Genomic DNA, 27,663 nt, shown 5'->3' with positions numbered 1-27,663 from the left:
ACCATCAGATAAACCAATCATCATATTTGTTTAATTTACCTATGCGTATCGTAAAATGTGAAAAAAGAACTCGACTCAAATGTATCCATTCTAATTTAAAAAGTCAGTTTCAATAAAAAAAATAAAATAATATAATAGTGATAAAGTAAGTGGAGCGAAACGATGACCCACGGTGGCACCGGATGACGGACGCAGTCTCTGCTGTATGTATATCTTACCTTGTTAAAACTAATTTATGTTTGTTTTTCTCGTATTCTCTATGTTATACATTATAACTACTTGATATTACGTGTACGCCGAAGAATACGTATTATTATTATTTTATTCTATATCGATTTCGGATAATAATCACGTACGCTGCAACAGTAAATTCGATTCGGAGTTAATGGTGTGCAGAGTCAATTGCAGGTAGGTATACCTATCTATGTAAACGCTCGTACCGTGTAATATATTTTAATGAGTCTGCGCGTGCAAGAGGGTATATATACACAGATACTTGTTAGTTGTTATATTTTGTTAATGATGTGCCTGGAATTGAAAAACTGTACGATTGCCACAATGGTAGGTAGGTCCACGACTCCGACGGTCGAAGAAAAGGAATAATTGTAACAATATAATACAATATCTAATATATTTATTACCATTTTTTTTTTCATAACACATACTTATTGTACGTAATTTCCTGTATGGGTTATACTTCTTTTTTTTTGCTCCCTGAAAAATACAATCCCTGGAGTTTTTTTCGAAACGCGTGTCTTAAAATAGTAATTTATTTACATGTCTACATAGGTATTCGTAGAATGACAAAGATATTTTGTTACTTTAAATTCAACATTTTAAATTGACTTGTGTCCTGTATTATAAAACGATATACCATATGTTCATATACTTATATAACCAACTAACAAGTACAAATCTGTGGTGTTAGTTTTCATATCGATATATAGATTAATAAGAGTAATCATTATATTCATAGTTATTTTCTTTTTTCACAATTTTCAACAAAATATACCTAAATAATAATAAAATATATAAGTGATAAAATGATTGACTCCGAAAACTAATTTCATAGGGAAAACAAAAGTTCAAATAATAGAAGATATAATTAAGAAATTAATTTATAATATCTAATGATGATATTATAAATAATAAACATTGCAGGTTAATGATAAGAACAATAAAAGGTATTAATATTATACTTAAAAGTTATACTTGAAATATCTATAATGACATTTTCTCATTAATGATAGGTTTTTATTTAAATATTTAAATAAAAATTATAACACTTTTTGATTGCCCTCTCATAAAAAAAAGTGCAAGGTACGGTACTTCGTGTACCTACATATTATAACAAACATATCTATTGTTTTTGCGAGACATCTATTATTTACGAACATTTGAATCAATAAAAATATTACATCGACAGGTCACCATTGCACCGTTAAAAACTGCAGTCCAGTTGTAAGACAAATAAATAATGGGATCATTGCAAAATTAGTCAAGTAAAAAATAAAAATTGCGAATGGCGTAACATTTTATTACACGCGTGTACCACGCGCGGTACTCGTACGCCGAATAACAATAAACATAATAATATATAATGCGGTATAGTCAATAAACTAATAAAATATATAACACTATAACGCCAACACAATATATACTTATAATACATATATATATATATATAGTAGCTGCGGTATCTGTACGGTCTTAGTGAATCTCTCTCTTTCTCCTCTCCCGCCGACACATACGAGTATACTAATATACCACAACCCCCAGTGGCGGCGCCCGACCGTGTACTTATATATATATATGATATGTACTCACGCCCAAACCCCGCGACGATGTTCTCTTTACCACCACCACCGGCCGAACGTCTTACAGCATAGAAAGAAGAGGGAAAAAACACGCAAACGCGTATGTATATATATATAACGTACCTAAACGCACAATAATAATAATATAAGACGTCCGTTTTATTCGATGTCACGGTCGTCTGTAGTGCACAGTCGTTCTTAAGGGTCGGTCGCCACTGCTGCAGCACATGTCCGTTCAGTGCAAAATACACCCTCGTCGATCTCAGTCCGCACCACTATTACTTAATATTACTTGATACCCATTCGTATAATATACAATAAATTACAATTGTTTTTGCGGACGTCTTCCGCCTCTTATTCGCACATATACATATATATTAGCTTTTTCAAATTTGTTTTATTATTATACTCGCGAAGCAGGATATATTATATACTCTACCGACAGTCGTCTACTCCCGTGCATAGAAGTGTTTTTTGAATTTTTTCAATATTTTTGGGTGAGTATTTTTTTTAAAAACACACTCTGCCTATAGATGTATTCGAAGTGCTCTGTAGTACTTACCTACTATGCACACATCATGTCACTATAACATAATATAATTTTTGTAATAAAGTTTTATTTAATTTAATTTAATTTAATTTTTTTTTTACATTTTAGACCGCTTTAGTCCGGTTCAGACGAAATGTGTCATACTACGATTTCCGGTACCGACGACGACGATAATATGGATGAGATCTCTTCGACCTCTCTGCCGTCCAACAACAAGAAAACTGGAAAACACATTGAGCCTCGAAAGGTATGGAAAAATGTTATTTATTATTATTATTTTCGTATCAAGCCATCGGACGTGTAGTATGGTGATGACTTACGGTTTAAAATTAGCCGCGCCACGCTATATACGCCACCATAGGCCATATTATTACACTCAACATGAACTTTTTTTATTCACGCTCCGTTCCTATATATAGATCCGAAAGCCGTTGATGGAGAAAAAGCGACGAGCAAGAATAAATCAGAGCCTGGACGAACTAAAACGAATCGTAGTGGACGCCGAGAAATTTGTAAGTACTTAAATAAATATATATACATATATGTAATATCATCATATAATAGATACCTTCGTATATCTACGTATATCTACGTACCGTTTACACATAAGAGCTATAAATAAAAATAAATATTATGCTTATAAACAGTTAAAATTAAATAATTAAATATTATAGTTGTCACGACCGACACCGATTATTATTCGTCTAAATCCACAGTGAAATATCATTAAAAATCCGCATTTTTAAACGTAAAATTATTTATATTCTTACACGCAACACGCGTGGATATAAAAGCGGGAAACGGAAATAGTCGGATTATACAAGTGAGCGCTACCTATAATCCTACCAAACACACTAGTGTATCACATACATACGTCTTATGTACATGTACCATAATACATATTTTATGCGTTGTGATGTAGGTATACATTGGTTTATAATGCAAGAATTTAGTTTGTATACATTACTACATTTATCTAAATTACTATGTCTCGTAAAAAAAAATATAATAAAAAGCCCGATTCTATGTATAGGTATAGTATACGCTCGTAAAACATCCCCAATACAACCTTCAGCAAGATTAAGTATTTATCAAATTGTTGATTATTTTTTTAGTAAGCACATTGAATCGTGTTTGATCTCACACCCTTACGAGGGATAATCCATAAAACTAGGCACATTAATATATTAAGTAGATTTTTTTTGGAGGGGTAGGATATAAAAGAATGCCTAGAATTGACCTAAGTCTCTTTAATATTATGAGTGTGTTCATTTTGTACGTGTTGTGCATATATGAAAATGCATTTTTTAATTACAGTTTTTATTTTATAATTTTTAAAAACCTCAAACTGTACCTTAGCACATAGAGTGATATTTTTATTTTTTAAATAATGTTTAATAACAATTTAATAATGATCAATAAAAAGGTTACATGTTTGGCTAATAACAGCTACTTGTATATAATTACCACACCTATCTGCTAGAATAGCTAGACTGTGCTTATTTTTGATCTGAAGTGACAAACTAACAACCTACAATGACAACTATTAAGGCAATAAATGTTTAAATAAAAGATAAAATCACTTTAAATACGTTAAATAAAATATGTATATGATTTGTAATAATTAGTATAATTGACCGTGGTCGTGTTAAATATATATATATTTTAAGAGGTTTATAATCATAGATGCATTCATTTGTACATGTTATTTGAATGAAACAGTTTTGATATAATAGGTCAAACGATTAAATTTAACTAATTTGGCTAATAAGATTTTAAGCAAATAAAAAAATATTAACGTGAGTTTTTTATAAATATTATTATTAAATGATTAAATTAAATAAATTAAATAAAACGAACTCAAATAAATTATAAAACGACCGTATTCAAAAAAATAATTTCTAAAAACATTTTTTTTTTCTATCGACCAATTAGATATTATTAAACAGCGATTTAACTACACTTATTTTGTGTATACTATCCCTATTTGTATTAGAATATTATGGTAATAGTATGATTCAATTTAAGGTTGGCCAATAAATAATATCTCAATTTAAATAAAAGCTACATAAGTATAGATAATTGGTAATACATATTAAATATATAAAATAAACTTCAACAATTAGAAGAAATTGTTTAAAAATAAAAAATAAAATATAAAAGTTACATAAGTACATAACCATCGCTTATGATGGCTAGTCACTTTTGAGAAAGACGTCTATTTAACTATTATCGTTATTGATTGGTTACAGGCCGGTCAAGACCTCTCCCGAGTGAACAAACTGGAAAAAGCTGATATTCTGGAGATGACGGTCAGATACCTGAAACGGAAGTCAGCGGCTTCGGCGCCACCGCCTCCATCACCAGGACCGGAAATATACGCGGCAGGATACAGGCGGTGCATAGGACAAGTCCAAGAGCTGTTGGCCGAACAATGGACGGACGAGCTGCGGCAAAGATCCGGCCAAAGGATGATCTTGCACCTGGAATCGTGTGCGAAAAGGCTAGACCCGACGGCGAACCGTCTGTCGTCGTCGTCGTCTTCTTCCCCGGACGAACCTCCGAGTACCAATGTCGCAGTCATAAAAAATAGTAATATTTGCTCGTCGTCGTCTTACTGCTCGTCCGACGAAGACGACAGTACCGCGACGACGGAGGACCGTAGCGCGACGGAGTTCCGCCGAGACGCCATACCAGCAAAGTTCATGTGGAGGCCTTGGTAGTTAACTGTGGTTTACACATCGCTCTTGTTCTCGCGCCCCCGTTCGACATACGTATACATCGTAATGTAATAATATTATTGATAATAATTGTATGCCGTTTGTACCTGTTCTCCAAGACTTTAGTTCGTAAGACATGTAAATATATATATTGTATATTGTATACTATAAATTATAATGTATCGTGACGAAAATTATGATTATTTTTTTATTTCTCAAATAATAAGACAATCGATCGAATCGTTATTATTTCAATAGTTGTTTTATTATTCGTATTACAACCATTTCAAACGGGTATTATATATTAAATACTTAACCTATACAACATCATATTGGTATAAACGTCAATCCCAACGTTACAATAAAAATTCACTGTGCAAAACACTATTCATCGAAATTGTAGCTCTCCATTTGCGATAATTTACATAATTATTGTATTTATTGCTCATATATCTTAGTGTGCCCTTCAAAGTTACACAAGAATAGTACGAGTAGATGATCAAAATAAGCCATATTTTAAGTGTTATTATAAGAATATTTTAAAGAAAATTAAATTCCAAAACAAATAAATGAACGTTTGTAAATTATAATAGCAAACAATCGTTTAGATTCAAGTATTTTAGCAAATAAAATAATTTAAATGAAAAAAAATAGGCATATTATATTTTAATAGTTTCTTATTAAAGTTGATCATCTAATAGAAGGTAAATCATACATTAGTACATTAGTAAATTATTATGTCAGAGAGAGCTACAGTAGCTATTGACAAATTCTAAATAATAATATAATATAATATATAAGTATATTATGTATTAAAAATGAAAAAAAAAACATTTACAAATGGAATAGTTCAAATTTTTTTTAAATAATACAAAAAATTAGACCCAAAAAGCCTAATATATATATTTTTTTAATATCCACCAATAAATATAACATGAGTAATTAGTGTAATTAGTGAAATGTATGTGCGCAATTCAACATTTTGGTTACTGCGCTTGTTTTTAATCATAGGTTTATAATAGTTAATAAATAATATATGTTAATAACAATTATTATCCCAATACTATTTATAGTAATAATATTCAAACATAAGCTTATATATTAAATAATTCATGATAAAATTACAGAAAAATAATAGTTTTTCACTATCCATTACATTATATTATGTATATAATGAGATATTTTAGTTGGTCTAATTAAACAATTTATAGATTTAGAGTAATTAAATTAACACTAAACATAATGAGATAGATGTATCATAAGAACATTAGAACCATATAATAAGCTTATGAATTAAGATGAAAAATTTATCTAAATAAGAGTATATAAAAACACAAGTGAAAAAAATGTACAATTATCACTCGTATGTAAACAAATTTTACCTATTTGTACATCTCAAACAAATGTAATATTTTAATTGAACTAAACTTAACACTTTGAATTAAACTATACTAAAATAAATAAATAATAGTAAAATCTTTACGGTTCATAAAAAAATTATTTTTACAATAAAGTTATTTAATTAAAAAGGGTATTTTACTTCAAACGTGTATTATATACGTTTATGATAAATATTCTTAATTTATTAGTCTTTTTTAATTTTTTATTGTATACACAAAAAATTCAAGAATATTTGTACAGGCTATTTAACAATTTAATACAATTAACAACACTAGTACAGCACAATAGTTTAAACTTGTATGAATAAGAAGTGAAAGTATGCAACTATTGTAGTCAATACTGTTAAATACTATTTCTATAACGAAGTATAAATTTAACTTCATTTTGTATAATTATTTTTTTTTAATTTTTTCCATATAAATTAACCTGAGAAATTAAGTAAAAATGATATACTTAAATATGAAAAGTAACAGAATTTAAGACATAAAGTATAATTTGATAAAACTATTTTTTATGAATAAAATTAATATAATAAAAGGATAAAAAATATTTTTTATAAATAATGATTACATGTTACTATTTTTATTGCATGATAAGAGATATATGATATTATCATTTCTAATTTTAGTTCTTAAGAGAACAAATAAGTACTGTAATTATTAAAAATGTAAATACTGTTTTTGTTATAAATAATACTATTATAGAATTTCCATATATTATAATACTGAATACATTAATATTAAACAAATATCAATAATTAACTTAATAACAAATTAATGATTCACATATCATTTAATATTTAATAATAATAAAAATACAATAATTTTATTAAAAAATGGAATAATTAAAAATGATTTTAAATTTTTGAATATTTCTACAAATTCAAGAAAAATAACATTTATATAGTCATTTATACAAATGTAGACTAATAATTAAACAATCACTATTTTTACAGTAAACTTGATAATTTATTTTGGTAAAACATAATAGGATTTAAATAGGCTAAATAATATGTTTTGTCAAAGAATCTAATAAAAATAACTCATTGTAACAATATTTTTGAATATTTAAAACGAAAATAATAATAATAATAAATTAATTATAATATAACAAAAATGTTTAGTATAATAATAATAATAATAATAATAAACTCCAATATTTGGTTACCTGGCATAATATGTTGGCTTTAAAATTGTACCCAATTAGGATTAGAATTTCCGCCTGATTGAGAAGTATTATTTGCAGAAGTAAATTCACCCCAATTATTTGGATTTGTAGATTGATGTGATGGAGATGACGTTTGTGAGGGTGGTGCCGGAATGGTTTTTATACTAGAAGAGCCTGGAGGTGGTGGTAACAGTCCTCCACTGCCCGAAATTGTTGGTCGAGGTTTAGTTTGCTTATTAGCTACTCCTTCACTGCCATCTTTTTTCTAAACACATAGATAAGTTAAATAGAATTATTATTAATTGTCTACCAACAAAAATTTAAGCTTACAGTAATTTTCATATTAATTTTAATTGTTTCGCCTTCTTTGAATTTCAGATCCAATTCTTGTTTAGGTTCATTCTTTTCCTTAGCAATTTCTTCACAGACTTTAATTCTTTTAAAATGATCTTGTAAGGCAACGTTTAAATCAAAACTATCAGAACGATCACCAAATCCAAGACCAATAAACGCGGCACGACCTGATTTTGATATTACAAAGTTATTAATTATTATATAAAATATTTAAATGAGGTCATAAACTACATACCATTTTCATCTTGGATGCGTACGACAAAGTATCTAGAAGAATCAGAAACAGACTCTAATGCCACGCCTGGGTATTGTTCAATGGGACATTTAGCAAATAGTTCACCATTGTTACGGTCTTCAAGTTTAAGAGTGCATGCATCACCCACACTGACAATCCTCAAACGACCAGTCCAAGTTGGTTCAGCAAGATTCCAATCGGCCGCCCTAGAAAATAAATTAAACATAAATACATACAATTGCATAGTACAATACACACACGTAAACTGATAGTTTTGTTTTAAATTCAAATTGCAATCATTCAGAGCTACTATTGACAATACTAAATACTAAACAAATCCGAATTAAATAATATTCACCTATATCCTCTGTTGGTGGTTCTCGGCGGTATTTTGAAAACGAACACTTCGTTTTTTACCAACAATATACTTTCGTAAGTGTCCATTATTTCTTTTAAAACAAAGTGATGAAAACCCTATAAAAAAAACAGGATTCAATTCATTCAATTCAACAAATAAATGTATTGTTCTTCTTGTAATCGTGTTAAAAAAATATATCAAATTTGACTTTATCACTTTACAGTGTACGTTGTTTTTTCTTTAGTCCATGAATCGTGGGACGCTTGTAACACACTTGCACGGCGTAGATATTTTGTAGCTGAGTAAAATCATTGATTAATTTTACTCCATGACGATTCGTATGCAATTTTAACTAATATAAATAACCAGATTAGTTAGATTATTATTACAAATATTATTATATTAATTATAAAAAAAAAATAATAACATTCGATGAGTTCGACATAGTAAGATCAGTAAGGGGACCTAATCTATATATTATGCTAAGCAAGTCGGATCACCAACCTTTTCCAATAATTGATAAATCATATATATTCAACATTTTAAGATTTTGATGATCGAACTCTATATATATAACTCAATTAAAATTTTAAGTGTATCTATTTATTATAAATAAATTGTACACGCTATATCTAATATTAATTTATTTTATTTTATAAAAATACTATTTATGTTTATTAGTTGATTTATGAGATATCTAGTAATAGTTAACTACAAGTTTAACGAATTTTGGTGAATATTTTATTCTTAAATCCAAATATTATTGCTTGACGCTTGTCATCATCCTTGTCCCTTCACCGATATTGTTATTTATTTTATAAATTTGAAAATTTTGACTTAAACTATACTTAGTTGAACTATACAATGATACAATAAAGTAAGTAACACTGCGTAGAGCACTGAGAGCAGTGTGCCAGTGTCTATGTTTCGTAGATTTGTGTATTTTTGAATACACATGCATGTAAGTATGTAACCCATGTAGGATAATTTAATTGGTTCTACCTTTTTTTTGAAAATATTTTGGTTATCAAAGAGTTAGAGTAGTTGACGAGTTGACAATCACACTCGAGATAACCGAATAAGTTGTATGGTTTTCAACTTTAATACAAGGTTTGCGGTATCGCGATCGTATATTTTAAATAGTTAGGTATATTGAGAATTATTTATTAGTAAGAAAATCTCACAATAGTGGAGAAAAAATAAAAGCCCTGATAAAAGCTAAATAATTAACACGACAATGACAATTTAAATACAGACATATTGTTAAGCTAAACTCATCTTTATTAAATATATAAATATAAATCTGTATAAATTATTTCTACTTAATTTCTTTTCTCTTTGAATATCTACCTGCTACAACTCATTTAATCATCATGTATATATCCCCATTTTAAAAGGCTTGACTGTATGTATTATTAAAATTAAAATTAAAAAAATGAATATAGGTATAATAAACCTTTATAGCTTTATAGGTATATACCTATATTATACACAGAAATACAAATTTATAATTTAAATAAAAATAGTATATTAAATTATTCTTGCTACGGTAGCTCATATTTATCGGCTAATATGTTTATAATGTTTATATATTAAAACCTTGAGATTAAATTACACCTGTATCATATTTTTTAATATTATCTTCTAAAAATTGGATAACTTCTTAAAATAATTATAGTAATAAATTTGAATACTATATAGTATATAGTATATTTAAAAGGTAGAACATACTATATACTTTATACTTAGATAATTAGATGTGGTGAATAAAATTGCGAGATAAATTTGGAATGGAAAGATTCGCACATAATTCTATAGAAAGGCATCAACTCCCGTGTAACGGTTTCTCACGAGTCAAATTAGTTGAGTGCAAAGTGCGAATGACGTCGTAAAAGTTAGCGCGTATAAATGGTATAATATATTATGAGAAATTGAGAATCCCTTATTGTTAAGTCATAATTTTTTACGGTTTTGGAAGTCAATCCATCCATACATTTTTCGGGAACCAATTCAATGTCTCCAAATGCCAAGATATACTTTTTACTTACACTAATTTTATTATTTTTATTGTTATACATTTTTTAAACGTATTTTCTTTGTTTTTTACGGGTATACCGACTTGTATTGAAATAATGAAGTCAGAGTTCGATACAGACCAGTAATTTTCACTGGAACTTAATGAACATGCGATATTGAACCGATACGCATCGATACACTCTAGTCTCCAATTTCTACCTTGGAAATCTTGTATTCAGACTGAATAATTCAGTGAAGCACTTTCAAATTGCCTGAATAAAAAACGCATTGAAGATAAGACTATAATTAAGATCGATTAATAAATCAACTAAGTTTTATACAAATATTTTTTTATAATGTAATATATAAAATATGTATACATATATAAAAAGGTTGTACATTTCATTTTTACATTAATTTTATACGACAACTTTTAGATAATACCTACTTATAAAGTAGTTCGCGGTATCATATCTTTTGTTGAAATTAATACATCACGATGTACGTATATTCATTATGGCCAAAATATTTAGGATATTTTTACCAATCATATTTCATAAATATGATTTAAAGTTTAAACCAGTGGTTCCTATTGTTCCCAATATTTTCTATTTTACGCCCCCTTTTTAAATTTTCAAAAATCTCGTGCCCCCTCCTATAAATTGACAAAAATTAAAAATCGATCACCTTTTTGTGTACTTCAAAAAGTAAACTATACAATATTCGGAATGACTACTTTTTTATTGATGATAATAATTATAAAATATAAATAATAGTAAATAAAAAAATGTAACAATCAATTAAGGTGAAATATTATAGTAATAAATTAGTATAAAATATTAATAATAGTGAATAAAAAAATACATAATGAAATTAATAATTAATGTTAATGCTGACAACACTTTTCTTTGGACAGTTTCGTAATAACTGTTTGCGTCTACCCAACAATGTGTACAAGCCCCCCAGTTTGGGAACCAGTGATTTAAAAGATAAATAGTTGAAAGAACTTTTCACTGGAAGCAGTTGTGACCGGAAAAGTATAGACAATATAATTAAAAGTATGTATAAATAATTGGGAATATATTTTTATAACATAAGCTTTTTTTGTATTTATTGATGCTATGCCAATATGTCATCTTGTCATAAATGTGAATTTATTCGTTGCTGTTATTTCATCTACTTCAGTATTCTAATTTAGTGATTTCTGATAAATATGTTTTTAGAAGATCCTTAAATTTGATTCTATTAGATTCGCGTAGATTTATTTAACAAGTGAAATTATTTAGTAAAAACTTATGGTTTCTTAGTTTCTCATCAAGTTGCCTAGACAAATTATTTAAAAATGGTATATATAGATAATATATGTAATATGTGTATTGAGATCCTATAGGTACTTCATTTCTGCAGATGTTACAATAATAGAGCGATTTTATTTTAGAGTTATTGTAACTAAGTATAGATTTTGAAATAATAAATTATTAAATTCTAAAGATTTGTATTACTTTTCAAGATAAAATTGTATTAAATTTCTCTTCCACTTGTGTTCGTAGTTTAACTACTGTATTTCAAACTTCATTAGAAATTGCTATTACTAATGCAGTAATGCTAGCCGCTAGGTACATATTATCTTCATTTCGTCTTTTTATTAACAACTTATAATAATGGTACTATGGTAGACTTATTTAGAATACTTTTGAAAATACATATATGCACAAATTAAAAAAATCCCTTATGTTTTTATAAAATACAAACATTGTTATGTAATTTACATAATTACATTTACATATGGTTATATTGTAAATGAAATTTACATATGGCCACATTGTAAAATAATTTCTTTTTCACTATTTTATTATATACATGTAGTAAATAAATACGGTAATCGATGGAGGGGAGGTTGCTACATCTAAAACACACCCTCCTCTTCACTATGCCATTAGCGACCATAGTATGCATTTTATATTATTACCGAATGATGAGTATCCAGGTAAAATTATCACGAATCTTTAGAAATTTAAGATAATATCCAGTAAACTAAATTGAAAAATAGGGTGATATCTTTTCGTTTATAAATATTAAATAATAATAATAATAATGTAAAATAAACATTATACACAGTGCATGTTCATGAACGACTAAATTTTCAATTTGATCAAAAGTGCTACGTACTAATTGTAGTCCTAAATGGCTAAATGGCGTCCACGAAAAACAGTATAATAATCATCCCATAATAGAAGAACAATTACTGAATTTAAAAACGAGCGGCAAACGATCGAATAGTAATCCATGGAACAAAAATGATACCATAAAAAATCACACAGAGCGTGATAAAAACGAGTATTGATATCAAACCATTACAAGTAAGTTTTTGACGTTTTTGTAGGAAATCAGAACTGTATTATTATTCACAGTATCTACTACCTACTTTTGTGGTTTTGATGTTTAAAATTTAAAAAAAAGTATCAATTGTTTTCTGTATTTCTGTAGTATCCTCATCTCAACCATGACGCCTAATCCTCCCGAAGTAAGAAATAATAAATTTAAGTTTAATAATTATATCAAGGTAGTAGGTAAATGTATATATCAGTACATAGCTACTTTATATCTGATTGTTAAATAATATTTAAATTGGGCTTTGTTTTAATTATTAAGTTACGTTTTCTTCGATATTTTATCATGTTTACTTATTATATTATTTATTAATTTGTTGTAAATTATGTTGTGCTGGTAGACAACAATTTCATACTGTATGTCTGTGTTTTTGCTACTAAGCTTCCAATTGTTGAAATCATAATTAATTATCATTTACCTATTGTTTGTTTGAATCTAGTAAATACTTTTTGGGCAAGGGTTTCCTAAAACTTATTTAGCTGATTAAATTTGAATGAATTTTAAATGTTGAAGCAGCAAATGTATTTGATGTACCTAGTATTATAAAAATTTACATATTTATTGAGATATAACAAATGTATCTAATAATAAGTTTGTACAGACATAATGACTTATGGTGATATTGTGAACAAAATAATAAAATAAAATGAAATAGTGTTAATTATAACTTTGATTGTTCTAATAATTTATTATAATTACTGTTTTTTAATTGTGTTTAGTTCATGGAGGTGGATCAAAATAGTAGTTCTAGGGGAGATGGTTTTAAATCATATTATACAACTAAAATTGAAGAATTGTTATTGGTTGTAGCAGAAAAAAGTATGAACCTCAGGCGTTTACAAGCTCAGAGAAATGAACTTAATGCTAAAGGTACCTAATTAATAATGATTAATTATAGTTAAGTAATTAACATTGATATAAATATTTTTAAATGTATTTTAATAAATTTGAGTGTGGTTGAATAATATTTTTATTATATCATACAAGACATTTAGTAATTGTTTTAATTGTTCATTCATAGTGAGGTTGTTGAGAGAAGAACTGCAATTACTTCAAGAACAAGGTTCTTATGTCGGTGAAGTAGTGAAGCCGATGGACAAAAAAAAAGTGCTTGTTAAAGTGCATCCAGAAGGAAAATTTGTTGTAGACATTGACAAAAACATTGATATTAATGACGTTACGCCAAATTGTCGAGTAGCATTGCGTAATGAAAGTTATACATTGCATAAAATTCTTCCTAATAAGGTTTGTAAATATAATTTTTAATATTTAATTTTGTTGTATAGATACATTAATTTATTTTTTTATGTGAATATATTAGGTGGATCCTTTGGTTTCTCTTATGATGGTTGAAAAAGTACCAGATTCTACTTATGAAATGGTTGGTGGATTAGACACTCAAATCAAAGAAATTAAAGAGGTTATTGAATTACCCGTCAAGCATCCCGAATTATTTGACGCTCTTGGTATTGCCCAACCAAAAGGTGTACTATTGTATGGACCTCCTGGAACTGGTAAGTTAATACACTTTACAATACCTATCACATACGAATATGAAATACCCATTTATCATACTCTTTCATTTTAAACAGGTAAAACTTTATTGGCTAGAGCAGTCGCTCATCACACAGAGTGTACATTTATCAGAGTATCTGGTTCTGAACTTGTACAAAAGTTTATTGGTGAGGGTTCAAGAATGGTCAGAGAACTCTTCGTTATGGCAAGGTATGATTTTGATTTTCTTGTATTAGATAATAATAATATTTATTATACTAATCACGTTTAATGTTATTATAGAGAGCATGCACCTAGTATAATTTTCATGGATGAAATTGATTCTATCGGTTCATCACGTATTGAATCTGGCAGTGGTGGTGATTCTGAAGTACAAAGAACTATGTTGGAGCTGCTCAATCAGCTCGACGGTTTTGAAGCAACTAAGAACATTAAGGTGAGATTAGTTAAACTAAAAAATGTTTGATAGGCATTTGTAATTAACAAATATTTTATTTCCAGGTCATAATGGCAACCAATCGTATTGATATCTTAGATACAGCTCTGTTACGACCTGGACGTATTGATCGTAAAATTGAGTTCCCTCCACCAAATGAAGAAGCTCGTTGGGATATTTTGCGTATTCATTCTAGAAAAATGAACTTGACAAGGGGTATTAATCTAAAAAAAATCGCTGAACTCATGCCTGGAGCGTCTGGAGCCGAAGTTAAGGTAATGTGATTCTTAATGTCATAATGATATTTATTTTATAATATGATATTAGATTTATTTACAATAATAATATTTATTATTTTTTTTTTTTTACACCAATACCCAGTTTTTTTAGAACATATAAAGTTTTTAAACATACTAACAACAATAATTTATAATGTTGATAATTCAGTGCTTTTCAATTCTTTTGACACTGCAACCAACATTTTCCCTGAAATTTTTATTGCCACCCACATGGTTTTACAGGACAAAAATGTAATTCTAATTAGATAACTGGTTTATATTGATTTCTGTTGTTTTGGTGTCAGGTACAGTTGATGAAAGTTGAGAATACTTTGCAATTAATAATAGCGTTCAAACAACAATTGTTGTCCAAACTTGATAATAGGAATAATATGAGTTTCTGTGTAAAAACATTAACTTTTCATGACAGACAGTTTTTTCAAACTTAATTAATTTGTTTTCTGGATTCTGTTTTATTAATGTAATAAAGTATATTATAGTTATTAGTTTGTATATGGCTTGTACATCAATTATTAATTAACGTTAATTTTAGTCTGAATAGTTTTTTAAAAGATATTTTAACTATTAAATTGATAGTAGTTTTTAATAAATCAAAGTGGAGAGTAAATATGGAAGTACTTACAATTTAAATAAGTATTATTATTTATTAATATTAAAGCTTATATTTCCATTATATTATCATCATAAACATCAAGACTTAACCTTGAGAAATTTATCTACTTTATGCAATTTATTGTTTAATAAAATTTATTTATACAATTGAGAAAAAAGATTTTATTTAATTGTAATATCAAACCATTTATATTGCAGGGAGTATGCACGGAAGCTGGAATGTACGCATTACGTGAAAGGCGTGTGCATGTGACACAAGATGATTTTGAAATGGCTGTTGCTAAAGTAATGCAAAAGGACTCAGAAAAAAATATGTCTATCAAGAAGCTCTGGAAATAAATTTCAAATTATATTATATTCCCATACTGTATCTTTTTCCTTTTTTTTATGCGACAATTTGAATGTAGGTATTTACTGTTTGAAAAATAACTAAAAAAATTATTCATTAAATTAATATTATACGCTGCCTTCGATTAATAAAATAAATATTGAATGTCGTATTTTATATTTTTTTGTTCATAAGCCTTAATTCATAAATAAAACAAATTTTATTATGATACAAATCACTTGTTGAATGGTAATAGAGTGCTTATATAATTCAATGATTTTCAACTAATGTGTACATATGTTAAAATAGATACATTCATATTTGCTGGTACAAAGCATAATTAAGTTAGGTACATTCTGTTCTCGTTTTAACTATACTTTTATATTTAACTCTTTTTATCTATATATATATTCATTAAACTGCTGACCTTTAAAAATAATACAGGCTCCTATGTTTGAATTCTATGATATATTTAATCACAAGTGTATTATCAATTGATCAATGAGCTTTAGACATCTGTAGAATTATAAAATGAAGATATTGTTGCAAAGTCTATCAGTTAGAACACAAATGTGTTCTTTATTTCAAATGCTAATTAATATTTGTATTATGACAATGTTCTTTGTAAATTATTTGCCAATTCATTCTCCAAAAAACCATGCCAAAATGCGTGTTGAAGGTAATTGGAACAAATCATTAAATTTGAGTATTGTCTACTACAAAATGTTGTTTTTTCTTTGAATAATGCTATCATTGCTGACACGTGCTTGTTTCCTAATTGACATAGTTTTATGATGAATCACTTAATATTTTTAGGCAGTCTAGCCTAAATGCTCCATTCAATAAATCAGCATCTTTCACTGAAGATTTAAATAAAATAATACTGTATTAGCTGATTGACATTGTACAATTATAATGATCAATAGAAGTTGTGTGATGAATAAATATGTAACAAAGAATAACTTGAAAAGTTATAACACATTTGTACATCTATTTGTAAAATATCATCTGATGTTAATAAAAACAAATGTTCATTAAATGAAACGACCCAGTATATAATATACATTATATAAAAAAAAGTATATATTTACATGTATTTAAAATTTATTAGAAATACAATAATATTACGAGTATTTTCTTTCACAAGATTAATGTTAATATAATGACCGATGGACAAGGATTAAGAGCAGCAAAAATTAAAAATTATTAATTAATATTAATAATAATAATATCAGCAACAACTGTGTGTAGGTCTTCTGGTTTTCAGTCTCAATCCGATGACTAAGCAATAAGTTTTCCACCGGTTAATATAATGAGAGAAACAAATTAAGACACAAACACCAAATACAACAAATACTGCACATTTGTTAAGGGCAGACAAGAAAAATGTCAGTGAAACTTGACTTTCACTTTTTGAATGTTAACATAAATGGAATGTCGTTATATACTTATTTTAATATTAAACAGAATTATATACCAACGGTTGACTTAATATCAGATATTTTTAGTTTAAAATGTTATGAAAATGGTTAAAACCTCTAATCTTAATTTTGAATTTACTACGAACTTGTATGTAATTTTATAACAATAACTAAGTTTAACGGTAATGTATAATTTAAACCAGTCGGACAAAGGCATATCAAACTGAAGTTATAAAACAAATTCAAACGTGTTGTTTAAACTTTAAATAGTAATATAAATAGTAAATTTTATTTACAAAAAAATTCAGCTTTTGTATAACTTAAAAAGAAAAAAAATTATACATGTTTATTTTTATATAGCGGTTTGGGTATGTAACTTTTATATAAAAAAATGTATACACTAAAAAAAAAATGTGTTTTTAAGCTAATAATAAAATTTCAAAATAAAGCTAAAATAATAAAAATGTGGGAAATCAACATAACAATTATTTTTTCTGCATTACAAAATTCAGACAAAATATAAGTTATAAAATGTTTTGTTTAGAGGAAAGATACAATTATAGTAATTAATAATTATGTATTTGTGTTTTTTTTTATTATTTTAAATAAGTATTTATTATTGAAAATTAATATTTGTCAAATGGTTCATTAAAATAGTTTTGATCACTGAACTTGATGATAAAACTTATTAAGAAATTAATTACAACTGTGGACAGAGAACTAATGGTTTAACTAAAAGAACACATTTGACAATATTAATTTTGATGGCGAGTAAAAAAAATTTCTTTAGTCTGCTATATATATAATATATTATGCTTAAGTTTGTTTTCACGAATTACAAATAAAGTTTTTTTTATTATTTAAATATTTATAATAATAATAATGTAGTTTGGAGTCGGTTAACGGTTGGCATTCTTCAATTGATTTGACAGCCAGTCAAGACCTTCATATAAGCCATCACCACTAGTTGCGCACGTTGCTTGAATATACCAGTTACGATTGCGTAGCGTGTGTAAGCTTAGTTTATCAGTAATTTCAGATGCATTCATGGCATTAGGCAAATCCTAAAATTAAAACATAATATTAAAATACATAATTATTATTATGATTATGATTATATTTATATTTATATGTATATACTTGTTTATTAGCGAATATCAATAATACGGCGTCCCTAAGCTCGTCTTCGCCAAGCATTCTCATTAACTCTTCTTTAGCTTCAAATATACGTTCTTTATCATTACTGTCTACTACGAAAATCAAACCCTACATCACATCCAATAATTAAATTATTTTTGTACATACCTAGTTTTAACTTTTTATAAATATGCAAATATATTTATTCTACTAAGTATAATATACTTAAGTATACATAAAAATTAAAATACATGCCTGTGTGTTTTGGAAATAATGCCTCCAAAGTGGTCGGATTTTATCCTGTCCACCAACATCCCACACTGTGAAACTGATGTTTTTGTACTCGACAGTTTCAACATTGAAACCTAAAACAAATAGCAATCGTTGTAAAATAAGATTTCATTAATTAAACAAATGTAATGTATAAGAAAAATATCTTACCAATAGTCGGTATAGTAGTAACAATTTCACCTAATTTCAGTTTGTATAAAATTGTGGTTTTACCAGCTGCATCTAACCCTACCATAAGTATTCTCATCTCCTTTTTGCCAAATAAATTTTTGAAAAGATTTGCAAAAACATTTCCCATCCTGAAAAAAATAATTACTATTATAACCAACATACAATGTTTATTAATATATTTAAATTATCTCTATAATATTAGTACAATATTATATAAAAAGATCAGCGGTATATTTATGAATTTTTAGAGGATTGCTCTTAATTTAACAATAGATGTAAAAAGTATATAGAAGGTCAAAGGGAAATTAATTTTACAGAACACTCCCATTAAATTACAACTGAATTTACCAATGTAATTTTGATTATAATGTTAACACTATTTCAACAAATTAATTAACAATTAAAGTTAATATTTTAATAATTATTTCCTAAACAAGAAGATAAATACAAATAATTATATAAAATTTTTATGCTATCCATAAAAATAGAAGATTTAGAATTATCTTATCAATTGATAACAATTATTTGTCAGTAATAACTATTTATAAAGAATCAAGAATTTTATTATAGCAGGTATATAATGTAATTCTTATTTTAAATATTTTATTTAGATAAATAAATTCTCAATATTTATTATGATTGTTTAACAAAATTAACATTTTTATATGTTGGTTAGCTAATATGAATAATTGCTATTGTTTTAATAGGAATAAAAATGATGCTTATTATCAAATATAAATTTTATAATTTAAGTTAAAATATAAAAGGATTTTACTTATTATAACATCAAAATATTTTAAGATGACTAGACAGTAGATGAATCAGATATGAACTATTAGTATAAAATGTTAATAATTATACAAAAATAAAATAAAATACCATATGGTAGAAACTTTGATCAATATATAAATCAAAACAAAATATATTATCAATATGATAAAACAATTTATGAAAGTTCTTATTAAATTTATAAATTTAATACAAAGAATCATAAATGGTACCTGTTGCACACATTTTCTTCTTAAAATTATTCTTATAAATTGAATAGGTAGTTTTTTAATATTAACAGTATATTATCAAAGAATACATTTTAGCTACTAACTATATCAAAATAGTTCAAAAGAAAGATCACAAATGTTTTTTAAACAAGAAATATGACAAATAAGTACTTTAGCTGAATAGGATAATTGACGATACCTAGTATCTACAATACCTAAAGTTGTTTAATTATTCTCCAGTTCTTTTCTATGTAGAATCGTTTAAATATCATCACATCCTTATATAAAAGCACATTCAATTTGTCATCGACTTAGAATATGTACATTACTAAAATAATCAAATACAGGATGTGACCTTTTATTGGATACTATAATATATATGCTTAGGAATAATTTAAAAAGTATGAACTGTGAATTTGTTTACTGTGTACAATCAATATGTTTGACCCAAGTAGATACATAGAGTATGAAAATAACTAATCTTCAAAAAGATTCCTATGATGTTTAATGAATTTAATGAGTATTCCATTTTTTTAACAAATTGAAGATCATAATAATAAGTTATCTTTTATTAAAAATAATCATAAAAATATGATGAATGATGATATAATTAGGAGACTGAATTATGAAGACGTTGGACAGAAATTTCACTTTGTTGAACAACACATTCTAATCGTTACTGAGGTAACTTTTGGGGTCAACTATTTGCACATTACAGACAGGTCTTAGATGTTCCTCAATTTTACAAGACCTCAAGGATTATGAAAAAGGTTTTGAGTCTACACAAACACATCAAAACGATAACTTTTCCAATGACGATAGACAGGAACGTCCCTGACGAATTCCTGAAAACAAGGGTCGATGAGACCCCTGGAGAAAAAGCGTTGTGTAGGCGACACGTCATATCCGTCAAAACTCACAAAACACCACAGAACGACTTACAGTTCGGGCGACAGGGCGGACGCGGAACAGTACACGTAGGCAACAGCCGGCCATGGTTAAACGCGCACACAGCAGCCGGTCGGGACAAAAAAACCGACGGCGGGCCCCAAAATACGCAAAAGTGGCATCTCGTTTTCAATACACGGGTAGTGGTTGTTGTCGGTGTCGACGTAGTACTTACTCGATGTCGGATGTTGGTCAAAGCGGCTGAACTGTAATGTATGACGGCGAAAAGCAGGCTGAGATGAGCGAGTATGCGGAACGGGGCGCGTCAACGTAAAAAAAAGTTTGATAAAAACGCAAGACGACACAGACTGAGACGGCCGGACAGAATCAAAAAACAATATAATATTATCACGACGCGAGTAACGAGTATAATTATCTATATAACCGTATGTGTATCTACATACACACTTTTATATATATCTATGTATTAAATATAATATATTACATGAATTGTATTTATATATATATATTTAACCGATTATCGGATAAGATGGCGGCGGCGTACGGGTTCCTCTCTTGACGACTCGGTATTTCTCTCTATTATTTTACTTTTTTTTTTGTATTTCATTTATTTACTTTTTCTCTCTCTCGCCGCTCCTGCGGTTTCTACATGCGTGCCACGTATGGAGCACGATTGTTCCTGTCCTGCGCCCGTCATTGGTCCGCCAGTGTCACGTGACCAACGGCCGTTTCTGCCATGAAATCGGCCGGTCGTCGTCGTTTTCGCGCCCCGGCCCCGGCGTGGCCACGGTAACCCACGACGAGTGGCCGACGGGCCCACCCGCGAATGCGACGACTACTGCAGGCAGTGGGCCCGTGCGTGGATTGGTAACACTCATGCATTACCGGTCTGATGTGTCGTTACGCGTTTACCAACACCGCGGTACCTACTACCTAGACACCCGGAGCAGCAGTTTCGTTTATAATCACCGACCGTACAGCGAACAGAATATTCACTGACTGTGAAGACGTAATAATTCTGTGGTAGTGGTAGTGTTTCGTCAGTTTGTCTGGTGACCGTTAAGTTGTTGTTACGACGAGTGATAAGCTGTATATTGTGTAGGCGACCGATAACCGGCTGCGGCGTACGCAATTTTCGCAATATCATCATGCCCATTGCCCACGTAACCGCTGGCTGCGGTGACGCGACGTTTATGGACGCAAAAAAGATTATTTTCAAACGGAGACGAAATTATAAATATTTTATTAGTCATTATCAATAATAATATGTTTATGACATATAATTATTCAGCATTACATTTGTTTTATTAACTATTCGTTTGATTATTTCATAAAATTATAATATTTTTGTATTTTGACGTTGAATCGTTAATAATGTGATTGAAGGAGGGGGTACATATATATGTCATATTACTTCTATTTTTCCAGAGGAAAAGTAATTTAAAATCATAATCAAAATTCAACATCGTCAACAACTGCAATGTTTTAACTGTAATCATTATAAAATTAAAAACTACAATTTTTTCATTACGATCTAGATAAGCGCAAAAATGAATTATTATTGGTTGCATTTACATCACAGTAAAGTTGTAGATATGATATATCTTATATACAGAAGGCTATTTTATACGGTTGGGGGAAGTCGAAGGGTTTATAATATTTTTATTACGGTTTTTTTATTTATTATTTTAAAACAAATTCTTATAGATTTATAATCTGTATGAAAAAATTACCATAAGTAATGAATTTCGGTTATGTTATAATATTTGTAACTAGTAAATAGGTACTATAGGTGTATTAATATAAAAAAAAAAATTCTACTATAACTCTTCAAAATACAAGTATAAAAGTATTATTTAAAATTCATTTTTAATTATTAAATATACCTATTATAAATATAAACGTTTTTTATTTTAATACAATATTTTTATTGTAATCAATTAAGTATTATTAATTTAAATTGTTTAGATTAAAGCAAATAGTTTAAGTTAAGTTACTAATTATCAAGCGGAGCAAGAATAATTTAAATAATTTAATGGATATATCTTTAGAAAATATGTGTATCTACTACCTACGTATGTATCCTATGTAGATTGTAGGTATATCAATTATTACCAATTTACATATAATAAATATAATTAATTACCTAGTAACTTTTAGTTCAAATTTATTAATTATATATGTATAATACCTGGATAATTAAACAACTACCTAACAAGCTTCTTAATTAATTAAAGAAATTCAAACTAATACGATTTCCTCACTAAAATTCCAAGAGATTTATATGAAGAGTGGAGACGTATTCTCATATTGTGTCACGAACGTACACATAGTGAATTTGTGATTAATACCTATAATATGAAGTTATAATTTTGAGTAATAAAATGACATATTAAAAGAGTGAATTGACATTACTACTCGAAGGAAAGAATACTATCTGTTTTTTTATAGATTTACAATATTTAAGTTTTCAAGTTGTAAGCGTTATGAATTTATGATTTATGAGTAGGTCAAATATTACATATCATAAATTAAAATATTAAAATATCATAAAGAACCTAAAAGAAAACATAGATAATGACGATAATGTACTTACTTCAGAATTTTTTATTAGGTCAACTTACTCTATTATTATTGATTAAGAGTACGTCGCACTCGCACCCGTATGTATACTGTCTCCGTCTTACACACGTACGACATACACCAAACGTGTGTACACAGCTGTGTAGAACTCGCTTAATTTTGTTTCTAGTGTAAATATACCTATTATAAAATTAAAAGATGACAATATTTCGGAGGGTAAGACGCTGAGTTTTTTCCATTATTTCCAATATAACGTTTATTATAATCGTTTAGAATTAGCGAAAATTTCAAAATTTTTAAATAAACTTTTTCAAAATTTTAATATTTAAAAAAAAAATCAGCGTCTTGCACTCCGAAATATTATCATTTTTCCTAGTAAAGAATTTAAGAATATAACATTTTTATATTTGTTTTGCCCGCAAATTCTTTTTAATTTGTGAATATAAGTCCACGAATGTAAGTCCAAAAAGGTTGCCAACCAGTATCACACTGGACTGCTACTGTATTACTAGATTAAAGCATATTATTACACAAAATCGGAACTGTTGAACACTAAAGTAGTCAAATTTTAAGTTCATACCTATGACAGAAACAATACATCTACATCATAATATGTGAGGGCTGAGGGGTATCATCATAGTATAAATATACAGTGTTCAATAAGTTTGGAAACTATCATTAGATTAATAAATTAGGATCGATAAACGATAATATGATATAATAATAATATTAATGTGGTTATTAAATATTTTCCATTATAAATGTGCAGCAGTGTTATTTGTTGCTATTGCTCCAGCACGTAGTTAATATACATATCTACAGACATACAATATTGTATATTAAGTCCCTTTTCAATCTTATTGAACACCTGGTAATTGGGCATTAGATGGTATATTATGATCGTGTCTCGTATTTTCATTGTATAGACTAATTTATGTACGTAGTATGTTAAACCTTATACATTTATACGCACAAAAATAAGCACTGCACTAACATATACAGACCAGAGTTAAATAGTTAATATGGACATATGGTCAGTAATCAGTAAATCATCATCAACATTACACTATATTATTATAGTAACGATCTTTTGACATTTATTATCAAATTTTTATCACGGTACCTATTGAGGTGGTCGAGGTATATAAACATATATAATATATATATTACAGTAATAACAATATATAGTACAATGACTTGAACTATGTTCATCAATTAAACAACATAGGCATAAACATAGTTTTATAAAATTATTAATATTCATTTTATTATTATTATCACTAGGTCATTATATAGAACGAATATATTATGAATACGTTACGTATTATACATACGCCATACAATATTATAATAATAATGTATTAATCAATTCGATGTCGACGGATACAAATTGTAATGTATTTTTATCGACGGCAGCTGATGCCTATCATAAATTATAATTAAATCAAACGTGTAACAACAATTATTGCAGGAACATATAATTATATTACAATATTCTCTCATGAAACTTCATCGGACTCATGGTCTGGTTAAAACGGTTTGCCGGTCGTGAATCGGTTGATCATATCCAGGCCCCAGATCGGCTGGTCTGCCGGCACCATGTGACCGGCATCCCTGACCAGCAACACGGTCAGCGGATCGACCGTGGTCGCGTAACCAGCCACGAACGTCGCGTTTTCGTTACCCACTCGCCAAATGGTTCGCGTCGCATTCTGTAACCGATCCGAGCCAGACCACTTCAACGACTTGAACATGTTCATTGTGCCGCGATAGGGCACGATGATGTCCAATTGCCCCGAGTACATCAAAACGCGGTACTGACCGGCATCCAGTAAGGCGGCGAGCATCGGAGCCACCGACCGCATCATGTCATTCGCCAGGTGGTGTTTGACCGTAGTACCGTTGTTAAACGGCTGCTGGCCCACGTGCAGTGCTTTCCGAATGATCGGCTCTTGCACGTACTTCTTCCAGTCGCCGTACCGTGTCGGGTCTCGGTCCCACAACATGTTGAAGTTGTACCGCATGCCGGTTAGGTTCTGGAACAACGACGGGTACGGATAGACGCCCCCGTTTAACACCAGCTTGTCGAACGTGCCAAAAGCGTCCTGGAAGTCTTCGTTAAGGATTTGGGCACGAGCTAGGTTCTCCAGTTTATTCAACTCTTGTTTACCATACTCTGTGATGATATATAATATTAATATAAAACGATAGTATAATGTCAGGATTATCATCATTATAGTCTAATCACGTATAGCTGTGTTATTAATTATTATTAGTTAAGTAATTTTTTAAATTTCAATAAATATATACCTACAATTGTTTTAATTTTATATTTTTAACTGAAATATATTATTAACATTAAAGCATGATAAAAATAATATAGTTTTTGACTTTTTTAAAACGTCTTAATACTTTTTATCACAGTATATTATAGAGGTATACGCACGGTTGTATATTTATAATGTAAACCACGGTAGATTATAGTCTATAATTATAGACTACAATCTACCGTGATTTTTATATTTAAAAAAATATAGTAATAATAAAAGCATCTAAAATAAATAATTTTTAAGGATATTTTTATAGTGTTTCAAATACTCAGTCTTAATTATGACGTACGTTATATTATTATATGTGTACTATAATTACCGTCGACGAACCCGTGCTGGTACAGGTATTCACTGTATATCAATTGGTTGATGGGATCGACCAGACCGTTGCCGATAGCCAGTCCCTTGAGGTTAATCTTGACTTTTGCTCCGGGGTTATTCAAATGGATGGCGTACGACACGGCCGGCACGTACTTACCCGCGTACGACTCACCGGTCACGTAGAAATCGTTGTGCTGGTACTCGTGGAACAGCGTGAAGAACTGCACCAGGGCGTCGTACGCGTTGAGACCGACGGACGTCTGATTGGCGCTGTATCCTGCTTCATCGCCGGTGAAGCTGTACCCCGTGCCCACCGGATTGTCCAAGTACAACATCGAGTGGGTGGCCACCCACGTGTGGTTACGCAGCTTGAGCCCGTGGGTCTTAGCCACCGAGAATGGACCGTGTTCGTCGAACACGGCGTACAAGCTTGACGCACCTGGGCCGCCTTGCAGCCACAGCATGACGGGTGCGTCTTTAGCGCCACTCATGGCGGGGAAGAACCAGAAGAACATGTTGGAACCGTGCGCCTTGTCCACGGTCAGGTAACCGGAGTAGCTGTCGATGGCCGCTTTCAGGGGTTTCACCTTAGACGCGGCTCGCGCCTCGTCGATCCGGCCCGCCTGTATCAAGGGCGTCAGGTATAGGGGCCCGTCGCCAATGCCACCATCGGATGGCATTGCTGCGACTGTCCAACTAGATGCGAACAAACAGAGGAACGCGGCCAACAGTGGTGACGTTAACATCGCTGCCACAAAACGCATTGTGGTCAGACTATAAAAACACGTCTTGTTACTGCAAACAAGCTGTATACGATATTGTATAATAATATTATATAATATATATAATATGCGATGATCTGATATGAAGATATGCGATCTGAACTCGACTCGGCGAACGACGCGATTTATTATTATTATATCGCCGCCGCAGGAACGACGTTCGATGTTGTCGGAACTTGGCAGCCAACTGATTGACTGAAAACCGATAAAACGCAACCCTACTATATTTGAACTCATCGGTGATCATTATTGTGTATATATTATTATACTGTCGAATATCGATTAGATGGACGCCGTTAAATAACGTACTATTTGACGATAAATATTTATTATTTATATGTACTTATGGTGGAGGCAGAGGTCACTCTATTAAGATGACCCGCCACGGCTGTGTATTTACTGCAACAGCACTCACGGCGATAACAGTTTAGACAAATCTCTACCGCCTCGGGCGACACGTATACTGTGCCTTGATATCGGGTTCGAAGTTTAATAATATGAATGAATAATATGACCAATTT

The 27,663-nt window shown here is 29.4% G+C and overlaps 5 protein-coding genes across 5 annotated transcripts; 2 read left to right on the top strand and 3 right to left on the bottom strand.

The window, feature by feature from the left end:
• The first annotated feature begins 1,971 nt into the window (after positions 1 to 1,971).
• LOC132929803 (transcription factor HES-2-like) lies at positions 1,972 to 5,342 on the top strand. Its single transcript, XM_060995380.1, has 4 exons — positions 1,972 to 2,314; positions 2,476 to 2,614; positions 2,787 to 2,879; positions 4,620 to 5,342. The coding sequence occupies exons 2-4, from the start codon at positions 2,501 to 2,503 to the stop codon at positions 5,088 to 5,090; spliced, it is 678 nt and encodes a 225-aa protein (XP_060851363.1). The 5' UTR covers positions 1,972 to 2,314; positions 2,476 to 2,500; the 3' UTR covers positions 5,091 to 5,342.
• LOC132929802 (NECAP-like protein CG9132) lies at positions 5,331 to 8,795 on the bottom strand. The gene is made up of 4 exons (XM_060995379.1): positions 8,603 to 8,795; positions 8,245 to 8,450; positions 7,986 to 8,176; positions 5,331 to 7,920 (listed from the first exon to the last, which is right to left on the bottom strand). Exons 1-4 carry the CDS (start codon positions 8,686 to 8,688, stop codon positions 7,675 to 7,677), a joined length of 729 nt encoding a protein of 242 aa, XP_060851362.1. The 5' UTR covers positions 8,689 to 8,795; the 3' UTR covers positions 5,331 to 7,674.
• Positions 8,796 to 12,981: 4,186 nt separating this feature from the next.
• LOC132928770 (26S proteasome regulatory subunit 8) lies at positions 12,982 to 16,371 on the top strand. Its single transcript, XM_060993635.1, has 8 exons — positions 12,982 to 13,142; positions 13,729 to 13,879; positions 14,031 to 14,254; positions 14,331 to 14,523; positions 14,602 to 14,734; positions 14,807 to 14,960; positions 15,026 to 15,235; positions 16,070 to 16,371. Exons 1-8 carry the CDS (start codon positions 13,122 to 13,124, stop codon positions 16,208 to 16,210), a joined length of 1,227 nt encoding a protein of 408 aa, XP_060849618.1. The 5' UTR covers positions 12,982 to 13,121; the 3' UTR covers positions 16,211 to 16,371.
• Positions 16,372 to 17,233: 862 nt separating this feature from the next.
• On the bottom strand, positions 17,234 to 21,716 carry LOC132928771 (ADP-ribosylation factor 1). The gene is made up of 5 exons (XM_060993636.1): positions 21,341 to 21,716; positions 19,199 to 19,347; positions 19,013 to 19,122; positions 18,761 to 18,886; positions 17,234 to 18,684 (listed from the first exon to the last, which is right to left on the bottom strand). Exons 2-5 carry the CDS (start codon positions 19,344 to 19,346, stop codon positions 18,520 to 18,522), a joined length of 549 nt encoding a protein of 182 aa, XP_060849619.1. The 5' UTR covers position 19,347; positions 21,341 to 21,716; the 3' UTR covers positions 17,234 to 18,519.
• A 3,064-nt stretch (positions 21,717 to 24,780) lies between these two features.
• LOC132930223 (venom serine carboxypeptidase-like) lies at positions 24,781 to 27,343 on the bottom strand. Its single transcript, XM_060995968.1, has 2 exons — positions 26,359 to 27,343; positions 24,781 to 25,885 (listed from the first exon to the last, which is right to left on the bottom strand). The coding sequence occupies exons 1-2, from the start codon at positions 27,122 to 27,124 to the stop codon at positions 25,239 to 25,241; spliced, it is 1,413 nt and encodes a 470-aa protein (XP_060851951.1). The 5' UTR covers positions 27,125 to 27,343; the 3' UTR covers positions 24,781 to 25,238.
• Positions 27,344 to 27,663: the final 320 nt, after the last annotated feature.

Source organism: Rhopalosiphum padi, chromosome 4 (assembly GCF_020882245.1).
Source record: "Rhopalosiphum padi isolate XX-2018 chromosome 4, ASM2088224v1, whole genome shotgun sequence".
In the NCBI taxonomy this organism is placed as follows: Eukaryota; Metazoa; Arthropoda; class Insecta; order Hemiptera; family Aphididae; genus Rhopalosiphum; species Rhopalosiphum padi.
Note: the sequence above shows the minus strand (reverse complement) of the source record. Positions and strands in the feature narration are given on the sequence as shown.